At 47.8% G+C, this 21,050-nt stretch overlaps 1 protein-coding gene across 1 annotated transcript; it reads right to left on the bottom strand.

Annotated features, from left to right (window-relative positions):
- Positions 1 to 1,285: 1,285 nt before the first annotated feature.
- Positions 1,286 to 21,050, bottom strand: nyap2b (neuronal tyrosine-phosphorylated phosphoinositide-3-kinase adaptor 2b). Its single transcript, XM_030114871.1, is given in 8 exon segments — positions 1,286 to 3,425; positions 4,825 to 4,919; positions 5,014 to 6,186; positions 9,757 to 10,539; positions 10,542 to 10,838; positions 14,293 to 14,609; positions 18,180 to 18,381; positions 20,512 to 21,050. Coding segments are annotated over 7 exon segments (3,141 nt in total). The 5' UTR covers positions 18,359 to 18,381; positions 20,512 to 21,050; the 3' UTR covers positions 1,286 to 3,128.

Here is a 21,050-nt window from a genome sequence, read left to right as displayed (position 1 = left end):
TGGGTTTTTTGCTATGCTGTATATAGAGAACGTCTTTGTTTGCTGCCAGGTACTCTACTTAACTGCGAAACAGCGCCTGATGTGCTCTGACTATTGTGAAATGTCTGTTTAAATATTCCTACAAATAATTTTTTATGAGAGAAGTTCTTCAGAGATTGTTTATTTCTTATCTAAGTTGTGTTGTTCTCAATTAAAATATTAACGTTTTGAGAGTGAAAGCCACTCCTCTGTCTGTCTGTCGCCTGTGTTCTCGGTTGCAATAAGACGATCACAGTTGACTCTGGGTGCAAGGTAAGACTGAAAACATTTTAACATTCACCGTATGTGAAGTCCTTCTCATCAGTAGAAAATATTATGGAAATAAAGACTTCCTCGCAAAAGTGTCTGAACTGAAATACCCACAAACCTGTTTAAAGGTGCTGTAGGCAGGATTCAGCATCTCCGCCATCTTGCTTAGGGTTACCTAAGCAAGATGGCGATTTGACCCATCTAAGATGGCGATTTGAAACCCAGCACAGCCAATCCTGTCCTGTTTTCTCTCACATCAGACCCTCACGCAAGTTAAGCCCCTCCCACAAGAACGTGTGACGGACGCCAGTCGACCAATCACAGTTAGAGCCTCATGGGCTCTTCTGATTGGTCAAAGATACCTGGAGCTGTCGAGATTCCTTTTCAGCTCAGAACAGAGACAGATGGAAATGCTGCACCCTCGCGGTAGTGCAATTATGCTACACTCCTAAAGGATTATCGATGGATACTCTAACATTTAATCCAAAGAAAACACAGAAAAATTAGCATTGACTAGCAAAATCCTCCCTACAGCACCTTTAATTTCATTATCTTTGTAATTTTAGGTCTTTTTTTTTTTTTTTTTTGCAAATTCTTGATTTCAAACTACTGTTGTCGGCATTTCCTGAAGGAAATGAGTGAGATTTCAGAGGCTCGGTGTCGATCAGGAATTTAATCAAATTCTACAGCATAATGATTTAAAACTTGAACGTTGCGGCTCACCATATTTAATCTTCTCTGTGGGAATTATGACCTTTTGTAGCTTCGAACTGCTTCCTATTTATTCTGCAGAGAAAGAAAGTACCAGGCGAAAACTCACTCATGCACAGGGAGAACATGCAGACTGTACACAGAATGAACCATAGCCAGATTAGAATCATTTGAAGGAGACAAACATCTTCATAGCAATTTTCAAGTTCATATTTATTTATTTCTCTCAACAGAACCCAAGTGACAATCAGAATACAGTACTGTTTTCCTCAAACATGTTTTTTCCTCTTTTTTTTTTTCTTTTTCTTACGCAAAACAAGAGAACACTCAGTGCAATAAGACAGAGGACTGACGGTGCGGTGCTCTCTCTACCTTTTCACAGTGCACGTTTATACACACAAAAAAGATTGTACATCATCGTTATTACATTTCCAACCTCCTCCCACCAAACGTCATGATGGGGAAAAGTGAATGTCTTAAAACAATCATTTTTAACTTGCAAACTTGCATACAGTGTAGCTTGGCACACACTCACATTCACGCACACACACAGAGCTCCCTCCCTCACACACACACACACACACACGCGCACACACAGGTACGACACAGAGGGGTCATCATCATTGATTCCCACTGAAAAGGGGGTACTGCACTTGCACTCTGCTATTTTGGCAATGCCGACATTGCATTTTAATGTGCAAAAGAGAACCAATTGATGTGAGAGGGAGGCTGAGGTAGAGGGAGAGAGCGGGGGGGATGAATGTAACCAGCCTGATTGGATGTGGTGGAAGATGATGGGTAGTGCAGTTTCTTTTCTTTCTTTTTTTTTGACTCGTAGGCCCTTGTGCGTCCCCTGTCGGTTTGACCGGGCGTCATAGGTCATAGGTCCTTAAAACAATTTGATCTCTGAATTCAGAGACAACCAATTCCAGACGACTGAGCGTCGCACACGGGCGGTCTCCTGAGGGCTTCGCCTCCTGGCCATTGAAATTAAAAACGTCCATGGCACGACTCACTACTCCTAACATTTTCAAAAAAATATATAAGCATAATCTTGACAGGTATTTCTTACGCAAGTGCATATGGCTATTATAATCTGCAGTAAAATTAAGAACTCTTCTAAAAGCTCGGGTGTTGATTGTACGGGCTGGGCGTTGGCATCAAGTATTTACACTGTCACGGTGCTCGCAGTGTGCATGGCAATGTAAGGGTGCTGGCACTCGCCAGCTATTGCCACTAACCCCGATTTCTTTTTTTTTTTTTGAAACCATCCAAAGTGCAACCACACCCATATCGTGCTTTTACAGGCTTTGGCCGGTCTTGGAAATTATACTGTTTAATAATGTTATGTTCTAATTTACTACCTCCCCCAAAAAGCACCCTCATAGCATTTCTTAGAAAACAGTTCACTCCTCCTCCAGCCAGCCAGCAGGTTTTCCCACGGAAAACGAGCGGGAGGGCTTTGACGTAGAGACCACACAGTTTCATATACAAACCCAAGCACGCGGACAGAGTTTCCTGTTTCGGTCCCTCGAACCAACTTGTTGTACATTCTACAACATACTGGACCAGGTGTGGAGAAGCCCTGGAATCTAAAGCACGTCAACTCCTTCAACTTACAATACGACAGTGAAAATGTAAAGTATATAGACAGAGCTGAATAGTCCATTCGCTTCAGTGCATCCGAGCACAGAGAAAGTCGGGCATAAGAAAATTATGCTACTACAGTACAAGTATTGATAGATTATGCTTTCAAATGTAAAATTAGATTAGAAAGAAAAATAACATAAAAACAAATATTAGATTGCATCTACATCTACTGTACATAATTTAAGCTGCTTTTTGATCCCCATCATCTCATTTAGAAAATATCTATTCATCATCAAATATCTACTAGTTATTTTACAAGAGTCCAGCCACAGGAAATAGAAAAATATCAAATATCACCAGTGATGATAAGAAAACATGACAACCTGAACGAGCAGATATATTGCTGTGGTAACCACTGTTTGTCCTTTTGACATCAACGAGCGTCCTCCCTCCGGTCCTCGGCGTGAGGATCCGGTTTGGCCCTGCAGGGGGAGGAATGGGGGGGGGGGGCTGTGTAGCAGAGGCGGCGGTTGTTAAAGTCAGATGGCGGTATCCCAGAACACGGTGGTCTGCGTGGGATACGGGGGAGGACGGATCTTCTTGGTCCCGCTGCCTTTGCCCCAGCTGGGGAGGACGGCGGCGCTGTCCTGCTTGCACTGGCCCCGCTCCGGGTGTCGGTCCTCGCTCTTGTCCGAAGGCGGCGGCGGCGGCGGCCGCTCGGCGGATCTCTGCAGGTGGGGGTGCTGCCGCGAGCGGATCTCCATGCAGAGGGTGCGTTTCCTCTCGATCTGCTCCAGCATGGTGGTGTCTCCACATATCCAGGGCATCTGAGGCATCTGGGGGAACAGGTGGAAAAAACAAACAAAAATTAAGTTCAGGAAATAATCCTGCAATGATTCAACACTCAGTCTGTCAGGTTTCAAATCATAATCCCAGCTTCACACCTTTTATGCATGGTCTAAATAAATAAGCTTTCATAAAACAAGGGTGTCCAACATCAGGCCTGTGGGCCAAATATGGCCAGCAGGAGGCTTGAATCCGGCCTGCTAAACCACCAAGCAAGCTAACATTTTCAAAGAAAACATATATGTTTTTAAACCGATTAGTTCAGAGTAGCAACACAACAACACAGTCGAGCTGAGATATGAGCGACGCTGCCATGAAGCTAACTAGCTGGTTGCTATCAGACGAGCCTCAAAGCTGTCAGGAGTCTGGAAAAACATGCAGAAAACACTTCCTTCACTGCATTCTACACCAGAAAGTTTTATTAAAATTGACTCTATGCTGGGATTATGTTCATTTTCTATCAACAGGTCACCGGTGTGGGTCCCTGAGCGTGACCCTTGACCCCCAGGAGTTCAACGGAGTATATTAATGTGACTGAGCTTCACATAGTAGAAATAGGATGGGCGTATGTGGAAAAATGAGCGATAAAATATATGGATTATGATTTTTGTATGATGTGAAAGGTGGGTGTGTAATTTGAGGTGTTACAGAGGTGATATATGGAGAAGCAAAGGGAAAGTATAAAATCTATTTACTGCGTCACCAAGCAGAGCAGGCAGAAAACATCAAGTCAGTGTATTTTGAGGTGTATTATGTGAAGTAAATCTGTTTGAACTCTAAATGCACATTGTTTCCTTCACACCAAATAGTTCATTCTGGTTTAATGCTGAACTGAAGTTGGAAGCAAAACACAATTTTTATCCTTAATTTGATTCCCTTTCAATTTTTCATAATCCCACGTTTTCTTTCTGATACACTGTATTTTTCAGTCACAGTTCTCTGATGTGTTATTTTCTCATAATTAACTGTAACATGACCGTTTAAGTCTGAAATTATGGTTTAAAGTAGGCTTTTCTTTGGTTATATGAAGCTTAAACATCCCATTGGTGCCATTTATGTTTACTGTTGGCAGGTTATTTGTTTACATGCGGTTAGATATTTGTTGTTGTAGCATTATTTAGACACTTGATGGCGATAATTAGACAAAGGTGGTCGAGGGCAAAGGTCACAGGAAGAGGAAGGTGCAGGGAGGTGGTGTGCACACAGTCCTCAAGAGACAGAAGACACAACTGGGATGAAGATACAGCTCTGTACAGGAAAACCCGGTATGTTCATTTACTTTCATCAAATACATCACACTCTGTCTTTGGGTCTGCGTCGGTTCGCTCCTGCTCCACCTGAGCAGTGACCTCTCTCCCTGGACACCGGGGTGTTGAGGGATTCTCGTACCTGACTGTGGTGTGTCTCTGCAGCCCTCCTCTGTGGAGTTCCCATCGGAGAAGGATTGGCCGGCATGGAAGGCGAGCGGCCATATTTAGACGGAGCTGTCGTATAGAAAAAACAGAAGCCGAATTCAGTCAAACGCCTGAGAATGGCAGTTAGACTGGTTTACTCAGCCGATGTTTTTGCTGCTCTCACCATTCCCCGTGCCCGCGGTCGTCGGCGGACTACCCGACGACCTGCCGTGGTGAGTGGGCGTGGTGCTGGTTGAGTGCTGCCCGTTCCTCTCTTGTGCTTTGGACTGGTCCACGTTGTAGTTGGCTCTGCTGTCTCGCCGCGGCGTGCCGTATCCTCGCTCTTTGCTGTCGCTTTTGGCGCTCTTGGCGTCGTAGTGATGCTGCTCCGAGCCGTTCAGGCTCCGGTCTTTGCTGTCCCGCCGCACCTCCAGACCCGTCTTGCTCATGTCTTTGCTGTCCTGCCGGGGCAGAGGAGGAGGGGGCAGGTCTCCGTTGTGGCAGTTCCGATCTCTGCCCTCGTACTTGTAGTCGGAGCTGGACCCGACACGGTCCCGGTCCTTACTGCTTCTGTTGGTCTCCTGTCGGGGGAGGATCTCTGGCGGCTGGTCTATTCTACCTTCGTGTCTGTGCTCTAGATCGTTCCTTTCTCTGTCTTTGCTCTCCTGATGGGGTAGCAGATCGGGCCGGTGGTCTTTGCCGTCGTGCCGATATTCTGGTCTGGATCTGTCCTTGCTCTCCTGTCTGGGAAGGAGCTCGGGCGGCTTGGAGTCCACGCCGTTCCGGGCTCGTTCTTTGCTGTCCTGCCTCGGCAGGAGCTCGGGCGGCGGATCCATCAGCCTCTCCCTGCTCTCGTGTCGGTAGTCGACTCCATTTCTCACCCTCTCCTTGCTGTCCTGCCTGGGCAGCAGCTCGGGGGGCTGGTCCAGCAGTCTGTCTCCACTCCGATCTTTGCTGTCTCTCCGTGGCAATAGGTCACCGTTGCTAATCCCTCTGTCCTTGGAGTCTCTTCTCATTAAGGGGACGGGTTCTAAGGGAATGCAGCCTCTGTCTTTGGAGTCCCGTCTGACCGGGATGGGCTCCACGCTGCTGCAGCCCTGGTCCCTGCTGTCTCTGCGGGCAGGCGTCGTTTCTACGTTGCTACAAGTGCGGTCTTTGCTGTTGCGTCTGTGGGACAGAGACTCTGCTCCGCTGCTGCCTCTGTCCTTGTCTTTGTCCCGGTCTTTGTCTTTATCTCGCCTGTGAGACGAGTCTTTGCCGTGGCGCTCCTTCGACTCCCGCTTCGACTCCTTGCTGTGGCCGTGCCGCTCCTTCCCTTCTCGCTTGGACTCACTGTGAGACTTGCTTTTGGACTCCGCTGCAAGAGAAAAATCATGCATGAAGAGACGTCAATCGTCCATTGGCAATGAGACATTGATCATCCACACACTAGATACAATGTTTGACAAAGTAACAGTGAAACTCTGCAGAGGAGCTGGAAGGAATTCACTGGACCCAAAGATGATGCGGAGAGTTCATGACCAAGGAAATTAAGACATTTATCCAAGAATTCAGAGAGACTAGTATTCAGGAAATGTATGCTTAACCAAGTTTCAAGGGATCTGGTGAGCGTTTCCTGTTTGAGGGTGCAATTCTCACAAGTGTCCTCCAGGTGGCACTCACTACTCACTAAAGTGAAAGTGGTAAAGCTGAAGTCAAATAAATCAAGATGTTTGATTTTAAAATTATGATAAATCATTTAAAATAATTCATCTGATGTTATTTTTTTATTATTATTTAGATGAAACAGAAAAATCTTGATTGATTCTTAAAATTTTGAAACCCTGACAAAAATAGAGATTCCTTTCATTATAAATAGAATTCATGAGAGCAGTGGAAAGAACTCGACGTCAAATGCAATAATAAAGATCAAAATTAGAGCAGTGTTGAGTTCTGTCGCCTTTCTTCAGGAAACGCAGCATCGTGAGCTGTTCATCGCCGTACGATGAGTATTCCAGCGTGTGTGCGCGTAAGGAATGCACGTGGCCAAACCCTGTATGTATGTCACTGATCCAGAGCTCAATAAAGACATTATAGATCGTAGCAGCTTCAACAAAGAGAATATATCTGTGCATGATCAATTTCCACATCCTCTGTATGGTTTCTATATGAGGTTTAACACACCATGCACAAGCATCCCCTGCCATGCCCACATGTGTCATCCATGCCATGTGTGTGTGTGTGTGTGTGTGTGTGTGTGTGTGTGTCTGTGTGTGTGTGTGTAGTGATTAACCAGTTGGTAAGTGGGTCAGGCTAGCTGTTGCTGCCTCTATTGCCTCAGAATGAGAGAGAGAGAGAGAGAGAGAGAGAGAGGGGGAGAAAAAAATAATCTCCGTCTTTCTATAACCTCCATACTCATTACACCGTGTGTGCTTGTAGCCGGTCACAGAACAACGTACACAAACGGTGCATGCATGTTAGATGAACCCCATGTGGATTTCATACACAGGTGTTTGGCAAAATAATGCATAATTAAAAAAAAAAAAAAAAAAAAAAGATCTGTCTCCCCAGCTCATAGAATGTGAAGCTAAGGTGTGCAAACACGTTGTAAGCCATATGCTCGTGGAGAAAAGAGATCACTGGCGAGACTGAAAAACAAGCATCAGTTCAAACATTCAAATCATCAATACAGCGCTTTACAGAACAGCAGATGTATGGAGGCCAAGAGGAGGAGTGATTTCACTACAGTAGGAATCAGCTGAGAATAAATGTGATTCTCTGCACTTCTACTATCTCCAGCTGCTGGAGCCTGATTGGCCTGATCAAGTGTGAAGTGCGTGCTGATTGGACAGAAAGCAGAATGTGAAATTCCTCTGATCAGGTGTAGATTTGAGTTTTTTTTTTTTTTTCCCCCCCATAAGGAGGCCATTGCTTCACAGTAGACCGGCGTGCCCCGAGCCGTGATTGGCCGCGTTACCCACGGGGAGGGAGTCTGCAAATAAGAAAGAAGGATTTCTCCTCCCTCCGCTGTTGCTATGTTGTAGTTGCTACGAGCACTGACGGATGTGTGGATTCTTTGTAGTTCTTTCATGATTTATGATTTACAGGAACAACTCTCAGTTTTGGCAGCATTTAATTAAAGATTTTGGTCTCATTAGGTGTGGCATCTCCGTCTGAGAGATGGAGGGAGCATCGGAGTCAAACGAAGGTCTGAAATGCAGACCGGGCCATTAAGTATTCCATATTAATCTACAAGCGATCCTTTTCAAATAATGCATGACGTGCCTCGACATGAACGATACTGCCCTTCATGCATTTATGAAACAACTCCTGCGCGGATTATTTAGTGAAGTTTAATGCCTGCAAGCATCACTTTTTCATGAGGACTCAGAATATTCAAGCTGAGCATTTTAACGCTAGATAACTGAGGTTTGTACCGATTCACAAGTTCAGTATAATCTCAAGGGATTCTGTGCACCTCTGTATCGTTGTTTTCCTTGAGAGCTGCACTGATTTCAACTGATTTTATTTTTTTTTTTTTAGAGAGGCATGAATATCTGTATTTAAATAATATGATGTTTACATATTTAAAGTAATGCCTCCTGATGGCCTAATGCCATGGGTGGGTTTGAGGGACCTGCTCTCTGCTTTAGCATTTAATCCCCTCAGATTAGATCATACGATCTGTTTCAGACTTGGCATGGTGGGCCTAGATTAAGCAAACGGGAGGATGCTGCAAACCCGGGCCTGTAAGAGATGTTTTCTGTGAACTGCACACAAAATTAGCAGGGTTAATGCTGCTAACCCAAAAATAGAGAGGAATTACACTGTTGCTGATTAGAGGAACTAAAAACCATTTATTTGTGTTTACTCTCAGGTATTAAGATGCTTCATTTGAATATTTTATGAATTTTCATGTTATTTTTTAAAAAATATTTTGTCAAACTAACTTTGCTAACTCAATCAAGTTTGCACGTTCTTCCTCTGTGTTCAGCGGTTTCCTCCCACAGTCCTGGAACATGTGTGTGTGGTTCAGAGGTGTGTGTGTGGTGCAGCAGCTGCGAACTGATTAACTGAACAGAGATTCAAACCAGTGAACTTCCAGTCACAAATTCACTTCTTTCATTTCTAAATCACTGTTTTTTTCTTGAGGGACGCAAAATTTGTCCGAGGCGGCACGTCCTGCACAGCGACAGGAAAGTTGAAGGAACCTCATGAACACACGGTTTGTGTTTCTGAGTTAGATTCTGAAACGACGTGTTTCTTCTCTCTGAGGATAAACTGTTTGGATTCACACGCCGTCGTGAAGTGTTTGTTTTGATGGTGTCGCTTCAGCTTGAACAGTTTCAAACTTCCATTCAGCAGGTTTTGGAGCCCAGAAGATGCATTCAGCTGTAATTTGGTCCACTGCCTCGATGCCGCTCTCTTGGCGCACTCTTTCTTGTTCTTTCTGACTCATTCATCACGCTGCTATTTTTTTCTCCACTGCTGACTTCCTGAGTTAGCCGTGTGCGTCGACTGGAGACACTTTCAAATCGTAAATAAATGATACACTGTTAATGTAGTAAAGTAGAACTGTGACAACAAAAAAAAAAAAAAAACAACAAATGTAAACTCATTTATTTTTAAGAGATTTAAAGAAATATGCTATGCTCCTTGAAATCCAGAGGGCTTCGTGACCCCTCGTGAATGTTTGCTCCGCAGACACCCAGGTCGAGGCCCCCCGCTGAGGAATCACTGTTCCAGGCTTGATTCAATTTACTGGATAAAATCACGATCTGGATTTCTTTTCACCTTTAACCCTGAAGCTGTGAAAAGGTAAACTGGTTTCATTATGTTGAGGAATGAAGGAGACATAAGGAAATCCACTAAGTGGATTGGTGTCTGCTGCCCCCCCCCCCCCCAACAAAATCCCCTTATGTGAAAACAAACGTGTGAAATGACTCACTCTCTCCGGGCTCCTTGGATTTCCTGCCGCTGGCGTTCTTCTTCAGCATGTTCCTGCCGGTGGTGAACAGGTTGGTGAGTTCGTCCAGGGGGCTGGTGGGGGTCCGCGAGCGCCCCGACGACACGTTCTGCATCGAGCCGTGAAGCCGTCCCACGCCGTCCTGGGGCGGCGAGCCCTTGCCGTGCGGGGTGGCGGAGGCGCTGCGCGGCAGCCCGCCGGGGAACGGCATGGGGGCGTCGAAGGGGGGCGTCCGCATGAGGCTGAGGGGGGTGAGGCAGCGGCCCATGCTGACCGGCGACGGGCAGGCGGAGTGGCTCCGCTGGTAGGAGGAGGAGGACGAGGACTTGTAGAGCGTGCAGGGGAGAGGCGGCGCCGAGGAGCGGCCGGACACCGTGAGGGTGGGCGTGGCGGTCAGCTCCCGGCGGAGGTGGGCCGAGGAGGGCGGCTCGCTGGAGGAAGTGGGGGATTTGCTGTAGGACTGGTTCTCCAGCATCGGGAGTTTGGCTACATCTAACGGCGTGAGGGGGGATTCGTCGGAGTTGGGCGAGCACTGCGCCGGCGCCGGCGGGAACACCAGCAGGGGGGGCCGGTGGGTGAGCAGGTTGGGGAAGGGCGCGGGAATGTCACAGAGGGGGATGTTCCGCGGCGTGGAGCAGCGGCTGAGGGGCTCGGGGTCGTACGGCGCCGGCGTGGGGCACGCCGAGCGGCACCCCACCGGGTCGCTGCGGTACTCCATGTCGTCCAGAGCCGGGTACTTCATCTCCTCGTACACCGACTCCCCGGCTCCTCGTCCTCGCTCCTCAGCGGCTCTCGCGGGCCCACGTCGATCCCGCCCATCTCGATGTAGACGGGCTCGTCCTCGCAGTCGTCCGTGGGGCTGTCGTCGCTCTGCGGCGGCGAGGGGTTGTGCTCGCAGGGGGAGCCCACGTGATGGAGGGGCTTGGAGGGGCAGACCCTGCTGCCGCCGCCGCCGTGGCTCTTGATGTAGGACTCGTCGAAGGAGACGCTGAGCTGCGTGTTGGGGTTCCTCCGGGGTTTGGGTGGGGGCACCCTCCGGCAGTCCTCACTGCAGCCTTGAGCTGCTGGAGAGCGAAGAGACAAACCGTCAATACACAGCCACAGTCACGGATTGAGTGTTTCACTCAGCGCGTTGGTCTCACTACAGAAACGTATCATTCATCAAGATTTACATTTGTCATCACAGTTTCCTTATGTTTGATTCATCGTACAGTCTGATGCAGTCTGACATATTGGTTCTGTCATGTGGACTCTGTGTGTTTTGTGGACCATCGTTTTTCTCATCTACAGCAGCTCTCATCCAGCTCATGAGACGCACCTGAATCAACTTCCACTGATTTCCTGCTCTCATTTCATCTCGGGGCTGAGATGACTGAGACCTGAGCTGAGGCATCGGTGATACGCTTACTCAGGCTAGCTACCCGGATGCTGTTAAGCTAGCCTCAAAGCCATGCTGTCAGGAGGAGTTTGAGAAAACTTGCAGAATCACAGTTTTTTGGACTTTTCACAGTATTTTTGCAGGATTAAAACCTGCTTTATGTTGAGATTTTAGTCATTTTTGGGACTAATTGTGGAACATTTTCCAACACTCAATGTCACAAGAAAAAACTTTACATTTAAAGGTTCTTATAGCACTATTTCACCGCTCCGACCCGAGCAAGTTGAAATTGGGCTGTGTGTGAACTAAAAGAAATTTGACACTTTTGGGGTAAGTAGCATTTCTTTTTCAAATCATATGATCTTTCTTTACCCAGTTTAGCCTTTAGTGAAGTGTCCCGTCATTTCATCAGCTGTATGATGAATCCACGTCGCATCTTCCCGCACGACACAATCCAGAATCTGATGTTTGTCTTTGCGAGTGATTAATCATAATCCAGAGAAGGTTCGGCACTCCCAAAAGGCCTCCTTCCTCGCCGTGGGTCAGTTGGAGGTCATCACATATCGCTGAGAGCAGTAGCTTGAGTCAGATATGTGGGAATAGTTACGGAATATGCATGTTTCTAGGTCACATATACGGCAGTGGAGCAGTATGCGAGTAGAGTATCTGGGTCACACACACTGTGGAGCTTCTTTTTGATAGTGGTGACGTAGCATTGCAGTGTGAATCTCTTTGGTTCGCTGCGCTTACGTATATATATATATATAGAACCACTACTGTACGACGCAGAAACACGCTGATCGTTCACTGACAGCGGTCTGAGCCCGGAGAGATGCCTGCCGTTGATTTCTAGGTCAGAGATGTTTGGACAGGAGGGTCTTTTTTTTTTTTTTCCTCCGACAGGCAGTGGGAGATAAGTGAAGCTAAGAGCTGGACCATGTCTGAAATTTCCAAACTGCAGATTTTACACCTTTAATAATTCAGAGGCCAGATGGCCGAGACACACGCATGCTTCCCATAACTGTATGACTCACCAGCATCCCTACATACATGCACGCTCACACACACACACACACACACACACACACACACACACACACACACACACACACACACTCACACGGCTCATGCCTACACATTCAGAGGGGGAAATTAGGGCACATACACATTTTAAAGCGCACCGAGTATGAGGTCAGTCTTTCCAAAAAAAGGAGACTCAAACTGTAGAAGCGCTCGTCTGGTTTGACTTCTGAAGCTTTGCAGAACATGACGTAATGAAAAACTGCATCAAAAAAAAAATCCGATCAATTTCCCCTGCTTCCTATTAAACCACCGGATGTGATCGCCGATTATGTTAATTAAAAGTGAAATATCATCAGTAATATGATGAGTTTTTTTTTTTTTTTTTTTTTTTTTCCTGGAATAACACATGCTGATAAGGTGCTAATAGAAGATTAGTTTCAGTCCAGATGTGCCAGCAGCAGCATCCGGTGCGCTCTCTCTTTGTGTGAGAGGCTGCGTTGGTGTGCATGTGCTCACAATAATGTAATTATGCCGTTTTGCCACTACTGTACAATCCAGCATTACACTAACAGGCTTTAATGGTGGATGCAGGGAACAGTTTCAGCTCTGATGATGAATCCACGCCTTCCAACATCTCTTACTCGCTGTCCTTTCTCTTCTCCTGCCCCCCCCCCCCCCCCCCCCCCACCCCCCCCTCACCCTGTAGCGGATGTGTTTACCCGCAACACCCTCCCCCTCCCTCTCCTCCTGGGGAAAACGAATCTAGGTCAATCGCTCCTCCTGAATGAATTCTCCCCGAACAGGCTCCTCCCCTTCCCGCTAAAACGCCAGCTACAGCGCACGCAACCCTCCCCTCCGTCAGGGACACCCCCACACTCGGGCTGCGATTGGCTGCGAGGCCTCAGACTGCAGCATCTCCGCGGCCGCATTGGCCGGGCGCGCTGGGTGATGCAGCGATTGGCCGGGCTGCAGGGGGTCTTGTTTCTGTGGGATGGTTGCCGTGGTGCCCAGGAAGATCTGTGTGCACACAGAGAGATCCCCACCAATCTGAGCCAGCCTGGGCGACTCCCGAAACATCACACTGACAGCTCGGCTCCCAAACTGAAATGGAGTCAAAGCTTCCTGCGCAGGTTGCTTTCCTTCCAAATGCACCTGCCTCACAAATATACATGTTTCACTGTATTATTATTATCAGTCTGAAAAACACCTGTAGAATTGATTTGGAATTACTGAGCATTTTGCAAACAGAGCAGGCGACGCGCTCGTTTATGCAAAACACTTCCCCAATAAAATCCAATTAAAGCTGTAATTACACAGACACAAGTCGTTTCTAAAAGTCAGTTTGAGACAGATTTCTCCTCCATTAGCGGTGCAGTCACAGGCTGAGGTGACAGCTGAATATATGACGTCTCTGCAACGTTCCACCTGCTGGACTGGACTAAGATTTGTAAGAAAAACATACAGTGGATGTAAATTTCTTTCAGCCGTTGATTGTTTCTGTGCGTGCACCCGACCAAAAATGTTTACTCTTAAAGATTAATATTAAATCATATATTTTTTTAAAAACGTGCAGGAGAGTGATTTTTACAGTATGTGAAAACAAAACGCCACAGATTCATATAGATTGCAAAAAATTCTGGCTGCAACATCTGTCACAACCTGTTGGTCAACAGCACTGACGAACACGATACTTGATTTAGCTTCAGGACATTGGTATAAGTGAAAAATATTATATAGGAGTCAAAAACAATCAAAACATCTGTTATAAATGGGTTATGAAATACAACAGCAGTGCATCATTCAAACCAATTCAGAGTCCTATGTACCTCTAATTGAATTTGTGTTGCACAAATGTTAAAAACCAGCATAATGTGGTTCAGACTGTGTCTGTCTCGCCATGTGTGGCTTGGTACTGCGTGTTGATGGTTGCCGTTTGCTTTCTGGGCGATGCGGAGAGCTGTGATTACCTCGTTGTACCCATTTGCACCCGTCACAGTCAATGAGTGGTATTGAGCAGAATGTCATGTCATTGTGGGAGAAACAATGTTGAGGAGGGCACTGCGGAGAGCGGCTATATTTAGCCGGGCGGCTCGGTGTGAAGTGCCAGCTCCACTCACCGTCACATCGCTCCCCGCGGCAGGTGGACACGGGGCTGTGGTCCACCGCCTCGGACGACATGCTCAGCTTGGTGGCCGGATCCCTCCTGGGCTTCGGCGGGGGCTGCTTCCTCGAGGTCGGGCTCCCCACCTCCTCCTCCCCGCCGCCCCCGCCGTTTCCGCCGCCCACGGAGTGGAGGGACTGCGAGCGGACGGAGAAGCCCTGGCCGCAGGCGATGGCGTGCAGGTGGGGCATGGGCACGCGCTCCTGTGGGTCCGGCATGGTGATGGAGCCCATACGCAGGTGTTTGCCTTCGGTCGCGATGTCCTCACCCGTTCTGAAGGAGGACGAGGTGGAGAGGAGAGAAACAGAAGGCGGGCAACCTGTTAGACTCATCAATATCGAAGAAATGGATGAGTGACAGCAACGCATCAAGTCACAAATCTGGTTTTATTGTGTGTGTGTGTGTGTGTGTGTGTGTGTGTGTGTGTGTGTGTGTGTGTGTGTGAATGCACGTGTTTCAGTATTTAATTTTTGTGCAATCAGCATAAATCATGAGCGTGCCAGCACTGCTGTGCCGCTGCAGCTGATAGCAGAGCAAAGCATTGATTTGTGTTTAACCCTTGATATGACTGATGTCCCTCACATAATGACACCATGGACCCCCCCCCCCGCCTGTACAAAATCAATCCCCATAAATGGATGATTGGCCTGAATGGAGCGTTAATGATGTCTGAGTGTTGGTAATGGCAGAGACGGGGCTGGAGTGTGCATCTGTGTGTCTGCCGCCGCTCCAGATCTGATGTGAGACGTAAACAATCCTCCATGCACAACAGAGACCACGATAATTAACGCCAGAAATTTGAATGTTTAACCAAACGACATGAATGGGAGTCAATTTGCATGTTAGCCTCCACAGCGTTTGCATGCGTGCGTGAACAACCCCCCCCCTCCCAATCCTCTCCATGTGTGTGACTCTGCTGACTGCGACTCCCTGCAGGCCAGCTGCTGAACAGAAGGTGCTCGGCAGGTTCGCTTTATTGGTCTTGGGGCTTAACTTTGCCTAGCAACAGGCACAAACACCAGCTACCAGCCGCGCAACAAAACCTAGCTCCACGTGCGCGTCGTAAAACTTAATCATGTGTGCTTAACAGGCACAAAGGGGATTTGTTTGAACATGACGGGGGCAAATTAAAGGTGCGCGCAACCTGTGGAGCAGCATGGACGTAAACAATGACGCAGCCCTGAAGGGAAATGATCATGAGAGTCTGATGTCGAATGCACGTCTATTGTTGAAATCGTTCGGCCACAGGTGTGTGTTTCTGGTGTGTATCCGCTGAGAGACACACACACGCACACATGGCTGGTGTGTGACTGGGGTAGCACTGGCTGGGTTATTTATAGGACGTTTGCCCAGTGATTGGCTGGAGGACAGGCCACAGGTGCTCCTGGACCAGTTGGAGTTGACTTGTTGAAGTGGCTCCGATCCTCTGACTGTGACACCATGTGACAGAAGAACAACAACAACAACAACAACACAAACACGGAGGGAGGGATTTAGATGAAAACAAAGAGAGGAAAAACAGCCTGCATTTACTTGATGAACAGGGGGTGAAACAAGGGGAAAGGATTCGTTGGGCATTTGCATGAATATGCAAATATAGGGAAATGACACTGTGTGTCCTTGTGTTAGTGTGTGTGTGTGGTGTGGACAGGCTGCAGGAGTTATATGCTTTAGTATGTTTCAGTAAATCAGTGTGTGTGTGTGTGCATGTGTGACTGTGTTTTCCTCTTCTGATGAAACACAATAAAAGAAACCGGGTGAGCGAGCGAGCAGCGAGCAGCGGGCAGGAAGGCCCGCCTCACTCAAACACAACGTGCTGATTTGATTGGCCTATAGCTCTTCCAGCTGTCACCAGGCAGAACACATCTCCTGCAACTGAGCTCACACTTAATCTCCCCCTCTTACAGGTTTTTTTTTTTCTTTTAACCCCCCCACCTCTTAAACACACTTCCTCTAACAAGCTCTTCCTCCCTCACACACACACACACACTCACGCAGGCCACTTGCTTTTTCTGACCCTTCCACACACGCTCATGTATTCCTCGTACGTGCCCATGCACGTACACAAGCATGTCTGCATGTGCAAAAATACAGCCACGCAGTTCTCACACTCATTCAGTTACTGTAAAATGGGTCGTCTCTTTGACCTACTTATAAAAAAAAAACAAAAAAAACACGCATTTTTTTAGACTCTTCCTCTGGTGACTGTGTATTAATGTTTTAGTTCTGGCTACAAGACAGTGAAGGGAATAGCAGGACAGCAGATGCCACTGTCCTCAGGCGTCATCCCATTCACATAGTTACTGTAGGTGGCTTCATCGGGCGGGGAGGAGCAGCATGAGGAAAACAGAAAGGGAGACGTCTGTCAGAGAGTTACTTTGCATGCATTATGCTTTCTGTCTGCAGACAGTCGCAGCGGCAGCTGAAACAAAAAGAAGAAGCAAAACTACTGCGCACTGCATGACCCCGGAACAGCAATGTGACAGCGTTCACAGCGTCCCGGTAAAAATAGGTTAAGAAGAATCACATCTGCTCCCAAAATTGCATCAGTGTAATTATTTGATGAACAGATCAAACTTCCAACAGCTGCTGAGCGACTTTGTGCGGACTGACTGGCAGAAAACAAATTATTTTTAGATTCCATGAAAACAGTGGATGACAACATCTCTCCCCGTCAGCCGCTGCAGCCTTCCAAGAACTGTGGAAAACCAGAAGTGCTTCTCTGGCGCTGCAGATGCTCTCCAATTAAAACACGCATTCACTTTATTATTGGAACAGGAAACTGAACCAGTTAGTTTTGCTGTTAATTGTCCTTGTGACACTTTACCAACAGGTGATGCAAGTGGAGGAAGATAAAGAAGGAGCTAATATCTGATGTGACTTACTTCTGTTTTAACTCAGTATTGTAGCGTCCTATTCAGATAATGATATATATATATGTGTGTGGTATATATATATATATATATATATATATATAATTTCTAAGGCAGGAACTGGCTTGTCCAGATATCTTTAAGAGAAATAAAAATGTTAATTTTTTTTTTTAACAAATCATTTCTTTCTGCTTAGTTGTAATTTTGAAGAAACGCTGCATTTAAAACAATGCTAGACAATGTGTGTTTTGGAATTTAAGTCCATGTTTCAAAAAATTCAGAAAACAGGCAGTACCAATGTGAAATGACTGTTAAAAAACCAAAAAAATGTAAATTAATAAATAGAAACAGTGCTTAGTTTCTTTCATCTCATTACAAACTAAGGATGAGCTGCCGATGTGCGTGTTGTCCCGCCAGCCCATTCCCAAACCCGTCCTCGTTCGCGCATGTTGAGGAGACTCGGCTGTAGTTTTTCTATCCTACAACTCGAGCACGCTGCAGCCACGTGTTCGTCACGTTTCGAGCGTGCGCCTCTTATTCGGTCAACTCAGTCGACTCGGCGGCGGCGCTCTGCCGGTGTCTGAAACACTGTAACGAGCGGAACAACAACTTTGGGCAGAGCGGAGATCTTTCTCGGCTCCTCGCCCTGACACACTTGTGCCGACCTACTCGCTTAATTCTGAAAGCTTCTCCGCCTCGAATGTGGAGCAGCAGTGACCTCCGCCCAAGGACAAGTCCCAGTTAGGGCTTAAAGTGAAAAATTAATTATCCTCCACAGATCCAGGCTTGTGCTAGTCCACACTTGTAAACCCCAAAATAAAGCAACCTGCCGCAGGGACCCTCTGGCCACTTGTCCCAATTTAATCATCAGAAAGTGAACCCGGTGACACGCTTCCAGAGCAGAAACACGCCGCCACGCCGCGCCAGATCAACGTTAACCTCCCAAAGTCTGACCCCTGCTCGCTCTTACCTCCTTATGGCTTCCTCCTGTTTTCTCTTCTTGTCGTTTTTCTCCTGCAGGAATGTCCGATTCTTCTCATTCCTGGCGTGGTCCAGGTTCTGAGCTACCAGGCCGTTGTAGGCTCTCAGCCCATTCTCCTCAACATACTGGAAAAAGCTGAGAGTTTCCTCCTCTTTGGAGCTCATCATTCTTCACGTGTTTCCGCTGCATTCTGACGGGAGGAGAGAAGGTAATGATCACAACAGAGACCAACACCACGTCAGGTTAAATGTGTGTGATGACACCATCAATCTAATAGAAAACAATTAGAAAATACTGTATCAGGTGGTTGTTTTTGAGATTTCATGGCCAAAGAAGGTTTGTACTGATCAAGTCTGCATCCGAAAGCACTTCTGTCATCATGTACGGAGACAGCAACACGGACGTGTAACTACAGCGGATGGACTCACTGTGGAGCTACACTCACTCATAACCTTCTGTCTCAGTGTGAATTTGCAGCGGCTGCTCGTTTTCTCAGTTGTGTTTTGCACATTTGCTGGCAGAAATCTCTGGCTGGAACTCCGTGAATGAAAAGCGAGCGAGAGCTTTCATCTTCCGCCGTTGTAATATGCGTTGGGCTTGACTGTGAAAACGGCGCTCCTGGGACCAATCACCTCAGCTCAGATGAAATGAACCAGTCCTGCTGGACGGATGTATGGCTCGGCACATCTGACGATCATCACTCTCATTCTGGAGATCACAAATAGTGCATATCTCCTCACGACATGAATGTTTCTATCAAAAGATTATTCAGAAAGAGCCATGATCGCGAGGAAGGAAGTCAGTGGGTTTGATCCTGGGGTCTGCTGCCACTTACAACCCAGGCGGCGGTTAATGCTGTGATTCATCCTGCGAGCATGTGTGCGGGATGCATCCGCCTAAAAATTCATGCAGCTGCATGCAACATGGCACGCACGATGTGCAACAGCTCCGCGTGAATTTGGAGGAGCAGAAGAAGACGGTCCACGCTTTTTATGTAGGTCAATGTTTTCAGATCGGCCTAAGACTCATGCTTGTTTACGTGTGAGAGGAGCACCGAATGTGAGTAGAGAGGGGGGAGGGGGCTTGTGCTAACTGTATGTTTGTGTGTGTGTGTGTGTGTGTGTGAGTCTGCACGTGCGTGTACGTGCGTGTGAGTTTAGGAAGGGAAGGGCAGCGAGGGGGGTCTTGGAGGGCAGCCAGATGGAGATTGCACGGCTAACCGAGAGGCCGGCCATTGTCTGGCCGCGCTCAGCATCCCTGCTACCTTGTGCCTGTCTGTCAATAAATCCAGCGTGCCGGCTGGGTCACCGGGTTTATCTGCCGGCTCCGCGTCCCATGATGCCTTCACAACGCCGGTCTCAACAAACGCGGAGGGAGGACTGATAAGAGCCAAAAGACAGAATCACCATCTCCAAGGAAGAGTTCAAACCAGGGCACAGGAGCCTGGTGTCAAGTGGCGTCAAGGCTTCTTTCTTCTGATTATCATGTCTTATCGCTGATGCACAGGCACCGTCCCAAAAAATCTCGGGCTGCACAAAGGAAACGAATTGAGGTTTCTGGAGAGAAATTAGGTGCACCAGTTAGATGTGCAGCAGTGGGAAGGCATAGTTCAAACAGTGTTGGAGCTGAATTAAGCCTGTCTGCCTTAATCCTGTAAGCCTGCAGCAGCACTCTGCGCTGGAATCAGCTTGTTTATCACTGTGTTTTTCCCAACCCGGCCTTTCACAATGGATTGTCCTCCTTCAACTCATCGATGGGGAATGTTATTTGCTCATCTGTCTAAATCTGTCAATTCTGCAACCAATTTTTCCTCCCCCCCCAACAAATCTCGGCTCCTTCACTTGATGCGTTTTCTCTTTCTTCTCGCCCCGCCTCACCCCCGCCTCACCCCTGCCTCACCCCTTGCTCCAGTTGACCACGGCTGCAACAGATGAACGTGGAGGTGCACTTTGCTTTCAGACTAAATGATGGTGACACTCCGTTTCTGTTTCCAGGCAACCGTGTCACGGCAGAGGGCCGGCGTGGACATTCTGGAGACACCGTGTCAAAAAAGATTGCAGGGCCAGGAGTGTGATGGGGGAGCATTGCTGCTGGTGTACGTACACACACACACACACACACACACAGACCCACATCAGTGCGTGGCAGTGGACCGAGCTGAAGCTGACCTTCACCTGCTCCGCTTCATACAGGTGCAACACATGTGGCAGGTTTCCATGAAAGTTGAGGAGTGTGAATCATGTGTGTGTGTAGGGAAGTTTCGACGGGTTCTTATGTGGTTCACGACATGTGTGGAAGAAACATTGCGATGCATACTTACAATGGGGTTGTGTCCTTGCTGGTTTGTGGACCAACGTGTCTTCTGTCTTCCCCTGACGAGTCCACTGTCCGCTGATGAACTCTGACCTTCGCTGAAGTACCGCTGCACGATTCCACTTAAATCCACAGAGACTTCCATCCATCGTACGGTCCAGGTGATCGGCCCGCTAGAAGAAGTCCCGGTGACCCAGGACGAGCGGCGTGCTGGAAGGGAGCCGTGCCATTGGGTGCCCAGCCCAATGCTCCCTCTCCTGGGCAGAAAGGGCGGATGCAGCCCCCCTCCCAAATCCAGATGTTGCCAAACTCAAAGCCAGATGCTGTTTTCACTTCTCCACACATCTGCACATGCTGGAGACGGAGGGAAATGGCAGCGTAGCGACAGACCGCACCCGCACGCTCACATTCACGCGCGCTCACATGAAGAACTCCACTTGCAGTTGAAGAGCTAAGTCTCTCCGATGCTTCAATCCCAGAGTGCCTCTTCCTCTCCTGGTGAGGTTTAAATGTCACGATCCTGCTCCAGAAGGTGGAGATGAGGTA

This window comes from Salarias fasciatus, chromosome 18, assembly GCF_902148845.1.
Source record: "Salarias fasciatus chromosome 18, fSalaFa1.1, whole genome shotgun sequence".
Taxonomy (NCBI): Eukaryota; Metazoa; Chordata; class Actinopteri; order Blenniiformes; family Blenniidae; genus Salarias; species Salarias fasciatus.
The sequence above is the reverse complement of the archived record's forward strand: the minus strand, read 5'-3'. Positions and strand labels throughout refer to the sequence as shown.